Below are 13,590 nucleotides of genomic sequence, written 5' to 3'. Positions count from 1 at the left end.
GTCACCTTTTGGTACCCCTTTATGAATTGGGGATATATTCACACATCTCCAGTCCATAGGGACCTATTCTGAATCCAAGAATGCTCTCCTAATTATGGTTAAGGGGGTTTTTTTGTGGTAGTTGTTGGCACATCGGCTTCTGTGGCCATAATGCACCTCCCAGGGTTTTTGCAGTACTTTGATCCAAGCCCGGGGCAGGATTCGAACCCGTGACCTTTGGGTTGCCAGGCAGGCACTTTACCCACCTGGCTAGCCCGATCGGCTGGCTAAGGGTTTGCTTATCCCCTTTTCTGCCTTTCTTAAATATAATTGGATAGATTCCACTGCCCAGTTTTCTTTTTATGTCCTTCCTCTACAATTTCTCCTCCACTTTCCTTTTAGTTATTGCAAAATCATTTAGTTATTCATTAGAGTTTGATAAACTTCTGCCATCCCCTCCTAAAAGAATTCCTCCTGTGTGAATGTAGATGCAAAATACCTATTCAATTTGTCTGCAACCTCAGCAGGGACACTAACCGTTAACCCATAAACATCAAGTGGCCCATTGTTATTCAGCCCCTTTCTTCTACTGATAATATAAGCATAGAAGTCTTTGCTGTTTTTCTTTGCCAGAGACTTCTCATAATCTGCCTTAGCTTTCCTAACCTCCATTTTGACTCGATTACAGACAAATTTATATCTACCATAGACTTCTGTATCATTTGATAATTTATATGCATCCCATGTATTTTTCTTCTCTGCCATGTGTCTCAGCAGTTCATCTGACATCCATTTTGGCCTAAGCCTTGAACAGTATTTCTTTGTTGGTATGAAAAGCCTCTTTTTTGATTACTTCCCTGAATATTTCCCATCTAGAATTTTTTGATTACTTCCCTGAATATTTCCCATCTATAATTTTTTGATTACTTCCCTGAATATTTCCCATCTAGAATTTGCTGTTGGTAACATCATCAGTTGGTCCCACCGCCCAAAGTTTAAAAACTCTCTGAGACACATGGCAAAAATTAAACTCCATATCAGTACATGATTGCTGCCACCCAGTGGATCTTTTGCATGCAGATTCTTAATGCATGAAGAATCACTGCCAATAACCAGATCAAATTATTAGTCATCCAAGAAATTCACAAAAGTTTTGCTAGTGTGTGAGTGACCAACCCACAAATTCCAGCCAACATTATGAGACATTCTGATTTGCTGGCCCACTCTATTTTTCTCTGTAGCTCTTTGGTATACCCATCACAGTCATTAGGCCTCTAACGCATTCTTACTCTCAGTTTTGTTTTCCTATTGCTTATATCACACCAAACTGACTCACCATTGTACCCATCACTGCCTTAGATTTAATATTCTTCTTAACTAAGAGCATAACCCCTCCACCTCTCCTCTTCTGTCTGTCCTTCCTGTATACATTGTACTTCCCATATTCAAATTTAGCATCACTTATGTTTTTTACACCATTTCTCCGCTATTCCTACAATGTTTGCATTTGATGACTTAATCAGTACTTCTAATTCATCAAATTTATTTACAATGCTCCTAGCATTAGTATACATGCATGTGTTCATACTCTTGGTTACCCTAACACAGACCATGTATTCGTTTTTTCCATGATGACCAAAAGCAGGACCTGAAATCCCAGACACCTTGCTTTCCAGGCTGCTGCATGTACCAATAGTAGCAATGCAAGAATCACTTTCACCTGTGCCTGTGGTTAAACTATTATTCTGTGTATCCTCCCAAGCTAGCAGTTTTCCGTTGCTTTTTGTTGTAGCTTTATGCTACAACAAAATGAAAATATTCACATTTTCACAGTGCTCTGTGAAAACTTGATTTATTGAATGTTCCTAGTAATTAAATAACTGGAGTCTTATTACTTTATTTGTTTATTTACATATATGTATTTATAACTGGCTAAAGAAGTTTAATTTTTTTTCTAATGAATATCTTCTGTACAAGTATTTTTCTATGTGGCATTATTTCAGAACAAAGAATTATAGGAATTTGAGGCTGTCATATCTTAGTATTATTATTGGTAGTGGCAAATGATGCAAGAAAGCAAGCTTATAACACACAAAAAGTTCTAAAAAAATAAAAAACTTACCACATCACCTGTCTGTCCCCTCCAATAGTTTGTGTAGTTCTTCCTTGAATTTATTCAAACTACCCACTACCACAAAAACAGACAGAAGTTTGTTCCAACCATCAACCGCCCACTGGTTAAAAGCAAGTATCTGCACATCTGTCCTACAACCATCCTTCCTCAGTTTGAATTTATGTCCCTCTGATATATGTAGTCTGAACAAGTGGAAAAATGCCATCACCATTGAGCTTGCTCAGCCCATTCAGATTCAAGCATTAAAGGGCTTATAACACACAAAAAGTTCTAAAAAAATAAAAAACTTACCACATCACCTGTCTGTCCCCTCCAATAGTTTGTGTAGTTCTTCCTTGAATTTATTCAAACTACCCACTACCACAAAAACAGACAGAAGTTTGTTCCAACCATCAACCGCCCACTGGTTAAAAGTAAGTATCTGCACATCTGTCCTACAACCATCCTTCCTCAGTTTGAATTTATGTCCCTCTCATATATGTAGTCTGAACAAGTGGAAAAATGCCATCACCATTGAGCTTGCTCAGCCCATTCAGATTCAAGCATTAAAGGGCTTTGAATCCAGAGAGCTGCCAACTCTCTGGATTTGTGACAGCAATGCCATCTTGTGTGATAAATGAAGTGGGTGTCTCTCGCCATCCTAATAGAGTTTTTCTGTCTTTATCAAAAAAAAAAAATATATATATAGTAAATTACAACTTTACCATTAAATTACAATTTTTTAAAATTTCTGCAAATTTTTGCTTAATTTGATTCTATCTCTAGTTAAGAAATCTGCCATCAGGTGTGCTAGGCCGTGTTATGTAAAATATGTGCAAAATGATGTTATATATCAGAGGGTTTTTTTTTTTTTTTTTTTTTTAATGTGTGGTGCAAAATCTATCTAAATTGATTTAAGTGCCCTTTGGTAAAATCCAAAGAAATATGATATGTTTAAGATGTATATGCAAGCTTACTGTGTATTATAAAATCTAGGAAAGTTAAAACAAATCTACTGTCAAATTACAGTACACAAAGCATTTCAAGTGGTGGGAAATGTGAGATATAATCAGACATAAATAAAATAAAGGCATTTGTTATTTTATTTATTTCTGTTTATCTTAAAATTCAAACTGGTTATAACTCAATCTGGTAACAGAGTTACACTCCTGAAGTGTTCATTGGACCGTTAATTAATAGTGCATATAGGTTACTGTCGTGGGAAGCTGATAGCTTAAATAATTGGAAAAAATTTATATAAAAAATCTATTATAATTTTTTAAAACTGGAGTTTTGTGATTAACATTTTTTTTTTTGCAATGTATATACAGTGAAACTTCTCCCAACGGACACCTCTCTTTAACGAACATCTCTCTACAACGAACATTTTCAAATTCCCCAACTCTCCTCTATTGGTTTTAATGTGTTTTCAGCTTCTGTCTAGCGGACATTCTCTGTAACGGACGCAGACAGGCAATCTGCACTGTTTCGTTTAGATTAGCACTTAATTTGATCTCCCCATAACTGACTGCGGGAGAGCTCACAGCCTTTTTCTAGGAACTTTTCTTCCACATATTGCCTCAATCTATTTTCTATTTCCGATTCTCTGAATTTTATCAAGGTTTACGTCGCGGTTGTAAACCCTTTTTCAAGAATTTTTAAGGCACGTGTAAAACTTCTGATGAATTCGGTGTGTGCAGGGGGCGGGGTGAATTTGGTCGGCCTTTCGGCTTTTGAGTTTGAGTTTTCAGTTTTGTTCAGTGTTGTGTGAAGTGCACGATGTCTTCTAGTAAACATTTAACTTTAAAAGATAAAGTCGAACTCATTAATGCGTATGATCGGAAAAAAAATAGTGTTCGCAATCTCGCTGCAAAATTCAAAATCGGGAAGACGCAGGTAAGCGACATCCTAAAGAAAAAAAATGAACTGCTCAAACAATTTTGGCAACACGGAAATGATCACGTTCAAAAATCATTCCCGAAAACTCTTGGACTTCAAATTGACAATGTTACGTATGAGTGGTTTTGTCGCGCACGTGCTAAAAAGGCGCCTCCGTAGCCAGGTGGGAAGGAGCAGCAGTGCATAGCACATGCTTCTTGATTAGACAGGGGTTCGAGCCCGTCACCACCAAATACGGAAAGGTCAGGGAATGACCACCGCATATCCCGGAGCAATATGGCCTTAGTTGCTCCGGGATATGCGGTGGTCTATTGTTTTGTAACGTCTGGCTTCTCAAACGCAAAATTGAAGTTGTGAACAGCAATGTGGAGCACCAAGAAGAACAAGAACTTCGACATCTATTGATAATGTACGATACTTCAGCTACAAGTGACCCTGGCTACAAAGATATAGACTCGAACCTCACTACAGAAGATGGTGCTCTAGATATCAACGACATTATCATCGATATTTTTCAAGAATTTCCTCATGAGGATGAAGAAATGGAAGGAGGTCATTCTGTCGAAGAACATATTAACGACGAACCACCGATGAAAATAGAAGAAGCGCTCATACAAATCAATCATTTAAAATTGTTTTTCGCCGCTGAAGAAGATACTGAAGGACTTTCGATGGTTTCTTCACTCCAAACAAATGTTGAAAACAAAATTATCAGCTGGAAGAAGGTGCAGAAGAAAATAAGTGATTACTGTATGTATTTTTCTTAAGATAAAGTCATAATATGCATAGCACAATTGTATGTATATTATTTACAAAAATATTGTGCAAAATCTGTATATAATTTAATTTAATTTTACATTAAACGTTTAACGATTTTTCTTTATCTCTTGTGTATGTAATTATATATTATTTACAAAAATATTGTGCAAAATCTGTATATATTTTAATTTAATTTTACATTAAACATTTAACGATTTTTCTTTCTTTCTGTTTTTTTTTCTCCCTCAGACTTCTTGTTAGCGGACACTTCTGTCTAACGGACAAATTTTTGTTCCCCATGGCTGTCCGTTAAAGGGAAGTTTCACTGTAGTTACACAAACTACAGAAAAATATTTCCACGAAACAATCTGTATTTAAAGCCACATTATTATTTTCTGCAAATAAATGTGCTCACTTAGGTTAAAATTTATAAAAGTATATAAAAATTTATTTAAAAGAGATATTTTAGTTCTGAATAGTAATTCAGAAAGAAAATAATAAAAAATCTATAATAATTATTTAAGAGCATCTTTGAAGACAGCTCACCTCTTTATTCTTCTTGTATTTAAATTTTCATGTGGTCAGTTTTTAATTTGAAAGAAAACTGCAAAAACCACTTCATTAAGTGTCGAACTTAAAATTGCTAATTTGGGCATAAAACACAAAACTGAAGAAAGTGACTTTTTAAAATGTAATTATAAAAAGAGTACTGGTATTTTCAGTAAGCTGTTATCGTTTGCCATGTTAGATAGTGCACTTGTGGGAGGCAGGGATTTAAATATCAGGAGTGATCTCAGTGATTGGAGAGCTCATCTGTGATTGACTATTTGAAAACTTAATTTTATCGAAGCGTCAGAGACTAGAAAAATATACTGTGGGACTGGCATTTAATGTGTATGGCTAATTTATATTTCATTATGGTGAGTGCTCCCATAGTGCAAAGTTTGTAATCATTTAATTTCATTAAATTTTTGCATTATATACAATTTGTGTGTGCAGTCTCATATATGTCTTAAGTTCCGTCATTCTCATTCTACTACGAATACTGTATTCTGAAAATAAGCACAAATTACCACGCCTCTGTAGCCAAGTGGTCAGGAGTGGGAGTGCAGTAGCACACGCTCTTTGAGTAGACCGGGGTTCAAACCCCTGACTGCTGAATACAGTCGATCTGCCAACCCGCACTGGACCAGCGTGGCAGATTATGGTCCATTTCCCTCAGCATGAATTGTTGAGGAGGCTTCCATCCTGCAGTGGGTTGATAATGGCTGCACTTTAACTTTTTAACCACGCCATTGATGAAAATAATGCACTCCACATGTGCATTATTTTTATCAATGTAGTATTCATAGTGGAATGGGAATTAGTGGAACTTGGGAAACTTGCACCTAAACCATTGTTTATTGCTATAAACTTCAATTAGATAATGCAAAAATCTTAATCAAATTAAACAATAATTGTAAACTTTGCATTGTGGAAGCATTTATCATAATGAAATATAAATTAGAATACACCTTAAATGGAAGATCTAGTAGATTTTTCTAGGATATGATGTCTTGGTAAAATTTTTGAAATAGCAATCACAGATGAGCTCTCTGTTTGCTGAGATCACTCCTGATATTTAAATCTCTATCACCCACAATTCTATTTTATCTTCAACTTCAAAAACATCTACAGTCATTCCTTGCAAACTTAAATTTAGTTCATTTAAGTAACAAAAAATATCAGCTAAATATGCAATTTTCACTATCCAAGAGAAGTCATTAAAACGCTCTTTCAAAGGGTAATTTTTTTTTGATCAATTAAAAATACTCTTATTTCATCACGAAGTTCGAAAATGCAATTCAAAACCTTCCCACGAGACAATCAACGAACTTCAGTATGTAGTAGTAGTTGTTTATGATGGCTTCCCATTTCATTATGTAAAACATTAAAAATTCTACTATTTAGTGGGCAAGCCCTAATAAAATTTACTATAGATATAGCTTCATCCAATGTTGTTTTTAAATCTGTCAGTATTTTTCTGACAGCAAGTGATTCACGATGGATGCAACAGTGTGTCCAGATTGCATTTGGTGCTTCATTTTGAATTAAACTAAACATCCCGCTTACTTTTCCAGTCATAGCTCGAGCGCCATCTATACTAATGCCAACACATTTTCACTAATTTAGTTCATTCATTTTTATGAAATCATTTAAACAAGTGAAAAGTGCTTGCCCCGTAGTGCAAGTTTGAAGAGCTTTACAAAATAAGAAATCTTCATGAAATTTACCGTCATATTCGAATGAAGGCAAGTAAATTAGCATTGTTGGAAATATCCATACTTTCATCAAGTTGCAGTGAAAAATACTGACTCTTTTGCACACGTTCAATCAGTTGATTTACAATATTATTAGACATTTCCGTGATTTGATCACTAATTGTAGTGTCTGATAATGAAATTAAATTTAAATCTTTTGTCGCTCTGTCTCCCACCATTTGTGTAACCATTATCTTTGTGGCAGGTAGAATTAACTTCCCAGCAATTGTATGAGGTTTTCCTGATTTTGCTGTTAAGAGAGAGACCTCATATGATGCGGTAATGGCCTGTTGATTGTTGTTACTAGTCGCAGTTTTTCTTATGAGTTACTGAGTTGCTTGTAATTCTTTTAATTTCATTTGAAAAACATCAATCGATTTATTGCATTTTGTTTATGTTTTGTGTCCAGGTGGTACCTAAGCTTGGCCGGTTTCATGGCTTCATTTGATAATATGTCAAAACATATGATGCATAAAGGATTATCAACATTGTGAACACAAGTACTTGTAAATCCAAATGTTAAATATTCTGCAGAGTACTTGCGTGTCTTGTGCGTTGGTGTCTTCTTTAAAGTTTCTGAAGTTGAACAAGGCATGCCACCATCATCAGATGACTCTGAATTATTTCTGCTTTTACGTTTTACTGATGTACTACTCTTTAACCAACGATCCACTTCCTGGAATAATAAATATAATTTAAATACTAATAAAATATCAATAAAAATTGCATATAATTATCAAACACTGTTCAACTTACCTCAGTTTTTCAACAATACTTTCACGATGGAAGAAACAGACTAAAACTGTACACAAAATCAGGCAACTGACGATGAGAGCTGTCGCCACGGATGGGGCATGCGGAGCTGGCGAAGGGCAAGAATCGCTTGCTCCCACACATGCGCAGCATGGCGAGTGGTAAAATGTGAGCTTCCCAGAAGAACTCTTACTGGCAAGATCAGTTCATGGTTATCTTAATCTGATAGCAGAATGGCCTGGAACTGCTACAATGCTGGTATGAACAACTGCTAGAAAGAAAGAATCACAACTAAGGGCACAAGATGCCTAACAAATTCAGGGAAGTAATTTAATTTTTCACCTGCGGACCCCCCGACCATGATCTCACGGATTCCCGGGGGTCCGTGGACCACAGTTTCGGAACCACTGCTGTAGGATATTGGAGGACAGAAGCTTATTAAACTCCAACAGCGATCTTAATGATTTTGTAATAACTGAAAGCAAAGTGGAGGAGAAATTGTTGAAGTTAAATATAAGAAAGGTATGTGGGGTAGGTGGTATCTATCGAGTAATATTAAAGGAGGCAGCAAAGGAAGTAAGCAATTTGCCATAATTATGAGGGTGTCCTTGGCCTCAGGGAAGGTCCCCACAGACTGGAGATGTGCAAATGCATCTCCAGTTCACAAAGGTGACACGAGTAATTACAGACTTATTAAACTTCTGTTCCACGGAAAATAATGGAATCGCTGGTTAAAGAAGCATTGCAAGATCATCTAAACAAGACTGCAGTAATAATTCAGACACAGCATGGGTTTGTTAAGGGGAAGTCATGTCTGACCAATTTGATTGGATACTATGATGTGGTTACAAGGGAACTGGATGCAAAAAAATTTTGAATCATATACTTGGATTTCAGGAAAGCTTTTGATACTGTTGCACGTGGAAAACTACTGTATAAACTGGAGCAGTATGGCATTAAGGGCAAGTTGCTACAATGGATAAAAGGGTGGTTGAGTGGGAGAAGACAGAGAGTGGTAATTAATGGACACTGCTCTTTGTGGACTAATGTTATTAATGGAGTTCCCCAGGGTTCAGTGTTAGTTGTTTTCTATATTTATCAATGATATTGATGAAGGTATATTAGGCTTAATGTCCAAGTTGGCAGGGTTGTTAATGATAATATGCTACTGCAAGAGGATATAGAAAATATGGGCTGAGAAGTGGCAACTGAAGTTTAACATTAAAAAATACAAAGTACTGCATGTGGGTAGAAGTAACCCCAGAGCAATGTACCAACTGTGTGGTACTGCATTCAGAGTGGTAGAGAATGAAAGAGATCTTGGAGTAATTATGCAGTCAGATATGAAGTTTTCTGAGCAGTGTAGACAGGCTGCAAGAGCAGGTCATGAGGTCTTGTCAGTGACATACAGGAATTTTGCTAGTAGCGAGGAGGTGATTATTCCTTTGTATAAGGCAATGGCCAGGCCACACCTGGAGTACTAGAGTTGCTAGGACGAGTACAGAGAAGGGCAACAAGATTGGTGAGGGGAACAAAGGGTTACTCTTACCAAGAAAGGCTTAAACTTTTCAAATTGCAGCATCTGGAGACCAGAGTTGGATGCTGGAACAAACTTCCATCTGTCGTGGAAGTTGATAGCTTAAATAAATTCAAAGAACTGGAAAAACTTTTAGAGCAAATGGTTGTGTGAACTGGGATTTTTTTTTTTTTTTTTGTCTGTGCTATATAAGCTTACTTTCTTGTATAAAATGCCTCTACTAATGCTGTATAAGCTGGAAAGCATTATAAGTGGGCTCCTTTTTTTGGGCAGACTAGTTTTCATATTTCATCAGTATTTTAGTGAAGTGAAATTTTGTTACTTAAAGATACCATTTTAACAATTTTCACTACATCAAAACTATTTCTGGTTCCCAGCAGGCTTCCCTTATTATTATTACTTTGTAAGTCTCATTTGAACAAATTAGTTTTGACAAAAAAATTCAGTATAACAAAATATTTGCAGTCTCTCTTTCTCTGGGCTGAAAATGTACTGATTTTCAATTAAAGAAAAATTATGAATGCCACTAATGCAGCCCATACTGTAAATATGACTAAGAAATATATTTTTTTAAATTTAAAAATAGAAATTTTAAAAATGGATCAAAAAAAAATTTCATTACCATATCCTTTACTATGACTTCTACATTTTTTATTTGTATTTATGATATGAGATTTTCTATCTGACCTCCACATATTTTCAATTGCGCTAACTACAATTGAATTTTCATTTTAATATGGGGGGGGGGGAAGTTAACTTAAGCATTAAGCACAAACTTGATCATTAGCGTGTGAAAAGTAACAGTAAGTTGTATCTAAAATATGCTTTCAAAATGATACTCTTACAAGCAAAATAATATTAATTCCACAGTATACTATTCCATAATTTTATTTATTAATTTTGCTTTAATTTAAAAGCAGTAATCAGTCTGTTTAAAATTGTTGCTTAAATAAGTGCAGCAAAGTTTATACAAATAATGCTTCTTTTGAAATAATTTTCAGTGATCTTCATTAGAACACATTTTTGGCAAAACAAAATGATTTTTTCCCCACTCCCCATCCACACCAAGAAGTTTTACATCATTTTACTAGATAATATTGATTTTTCATCCTCTCTCTCTTTTTTTTTTTTTTTTTTCCTATTAGTGAACTAATGGTTTGTATTTGCAAAACTGCACACACTACTTGTTTTTTAGCACTTTCAACCTTTTATTTTTTTTGCATGCAGCTAAGAATAAAATTTTAAAAATATTTTATGAAATTAAACTAAACTAGACATATCTTGAGTAATATAAACATGATAATCGTAACATTTACTTAATAATTCATGAATTAATTAGTAATTTTTTCTTCTTCACTGACAATGACTTTTTTAACATTTTTTATTAATGCTGATGTTGAATGCACAAAATGACACTGATTGCTCTACCAGCATACAAAAAAGTGGACAGACAACATTGAATCCTGAAAAAAACTAAGGTGGGTGTGTAAATTCAACAAAAAATGGCTGGACACAGTTGTCAAGGGGCATTCCTGCCTTCAAAGCTTTGTATGAAATAAATGTCACCTACACTGGAAACAGCTTCTATGAAAGTAAACATGAAACATGAATACTTACTAGGATTTAGATTCTAATACTAGTTTCTCAAAACTAAAATTAATAGGTGGAGGGTTATATGTGGGTTTATTTCTTTTTGGGACCTTAAAAAAAAAAAATAGAATAGGCAAAAAAAAAAGCATTTTAAATAGGAGTGCTATAGATGTTAAAAAATGCATGGCACTTCATAGGATTGACCATGGGGTTAGAAGAAAAGAGCATTATGGGAGGGGGTGTTATATTGTTAAAATGGAAGTTTACTATAGTTGTGGAATTTTTTTTTTTTTTTTTGTTGTTGTTGTAACAGTGTAAGAGTGTGTTATAGACATTTCAAAAAACACGTTACACAAGTAGGCAATACAATATATTTTGTACACTATCTGATATATCTTTGGGAATAACAAAATATGAAACAAGAAGAACACAATGTGAAATGGAAAAGATTGCATGTTCTAATTTATTTTAACATTATTTTAAATTTCTCAAATTAATATTTTAAATAAATTTGATTGTACTGAATGAAAGTTACACAATTAAATGGCACAAAGTATTTTATACACCATGCAGCTCTTTCAAATAAGAGATTTGATTTTTTTTTAACCATGTTATAACCAATATCATCATTAATTGTGCTGCAGTATGAACCATTTTATGGCTAAAGTACAGTGATGAAAACTGAAAGTCAAACCTGTGATGGTGAAGTAATAAAGTTAATGTCGTTGTCACTCTGATAGATATTTTAAATTGTATATTTAATTTTAAATTGTTTGCCAAAATTTTTGAATTCTGGAAATATCCAAATTTTACAAGTTTGCAAATGTAATTAATATTCTTTTTATTGAAATTTTTTATCCAGATGAATATGAAGAGAGATCTATGATAGAACCAGGGTCTTACGATGATCCCAAACTCAAAGAACTGATGGCAGTCTTAATTGAATGGATAAATGATGAATTGGCTGACCAACGAATAATTGTTAAGGATATTGAAGAAGACTTATATGATGGCCAGATTTTACAGAAATTACTTGGTAATATAATTATTTCTTTGGTATTAAGTATTATCAGTGTTTGTTCTTTAAAGCATGGTTGGATGTAAATAAGTGTTTATGAATAATATAAATCACTGTTTTCCCTACTAGTTATTTATATACCCCTGAGATCACCCAGGTGAAGATGTTTAACTTCCAAAATATAATTTCAAAAAATGAGTAATTAAAATTACAATTCTAAAATGCTAATGCTTATTTTCCTTTAAAAAAAAAAAAAAAAAGTACATAAGAAACTTGTACAACAATATGCTCTGAGCAATAGGACTTTGCCCTTGCTGGTTATTTTGAAACCTAAATATACACTGTGGCCATATAAATTACTATTTCTACAGTAGTTACTATTTCTACCATAAAAAGAGATTATGTAGTGTTCTAATAGAGCAGGAAAGTAGCACTGCTGATATGCAATTGTGTGTCACATTATTATTAAGACTTAAGTTTAAAATAAAATTTTAATTGAGACAGTTGTATTAATACAATTAGTATAATAATAACGATTAGTATACCTGTATAAATTTGACTCTGGCAAGCTGTTCTGTATCTTCCTGAAGTGACATGCTTCTCAATGTTAGTAAACTTGTGATATGATTGGATGGATCACTGATAATCACATTCCTTCATTGATGTGTCAGTAAACTTTCAAAGTGAGCAGGTTTTCTGTTATTGTTTTGTATTTCCTTTAAACTTAAATGATTGAAATATGTTGCTTTGAAAATTTCACTATCACTGCTAAAGCAGCCAAGAAATTTCTAGCACTACATATTTGAATAAAGAGAAAACTGTCAGAGGCATGCATCATTGGAGATCTGATAAACACGCTACTTCAGGAAGTTGTGGTAAAGTTTCCTGCCTTCCTTAATAATTTGATAGTCAAAGCAGCAGTAACGTTTATAAATTCTAGATAATTTCTAGATTTTTTTTAGTAATGTTTCAAAAGTGTCACTTGGAATTCCAGATTTATAAGATTTTACCATGTGAGGAAGAAATTTAGCTTCTGCTTCATAGTAAATTTTTAGGTAGTTTTCACAACATATTTGAGCAAACTGGTGCATGACTTGTCACCTTGACGTCTGCTGGTTACCCAAGTCAAATATTTTCAAGTTAGCAGAGGATAAGCACAATTTATTTCCATTTTTGTTTTATGTGTATTTACAGCTGATTTCATCACCTCTGAATATTTAAGTCCTAGCAGAATCACTATTGTCATTCGATATGAACTGTTTCTAGGCCATTGTGTGACATTAGGGTATCACTGGCAGGGTTGTCAAGGACACTACTGACACTATGCTGCTGCAACAGGATCTGGAAAGGTTGAGCAGATGGGCTGAGAGGTGACAAATGTAAAGTACTACATATGGGAAACAGCAACTCCGGAGCAACGTATCAACTCTGTGGTACTACACTGACAGTGGTAGAGAATGAAAGGGACCTGGGGGTGGTTGTGCAGGCAGATATGAAGTTCTCTGAGCAGTGCAGACGGGCTGCAAGAGTAGCTCATGGTGTATTGTCAACAATATATAGGAATTTTTCTAGCAGGGATAAGGAGGTGATTATTCCCTTGTATAAGACAATGGTCAGGCCACACCTAGAGTACTGTATACAG

The 13,590-nt window shown here is 34.6% G+C and overlaps 1 protein-coding gene across 2 annotated transcripts in view; it reads left to right on the top strand.

Moving 5' to 3' along the window:
- parvin (beta-parvin) overlaps positions 1 to 13,590 on the top strand; it is a 130,826-nt gene that overhangs the window by 48,242 nt on the left and 68,994 nt on the right. For both annotated transcript variants that reach the window (XM_090382486.1, XM_090382487.1), the window contains one exon: positions 11,793 to 11,966. In XM_090382486.1, coding sequence (XP_090238612.1) covers positions 11,793 to 11,966 — 174 coding nt within the window. The remainder of the gene's footprint in view (positions 1 to 11,792; positions 11,967 to 13,590) is intronic.

The sequence above is a fragment of the Mastigoproctus giganteus genome, chromosome 10, assembly GCF_048544385.1.
Source record: "Mastigoproctus giganteus isolate SK-2022 chromosome 10, ASM4854438v1, whole genome shotgun sequence".
NCBI lineage: Eukaryota > Metazoa > Arthropoda > Arachnida > Uropygi > Thelyphonidae > Mastigoproctus > Mastigoproctus giganteus.
Note: the sequence above shows the minus strand (reverse complement) of the source record. Positions and strands in the feature narration are given on the sequence as shown.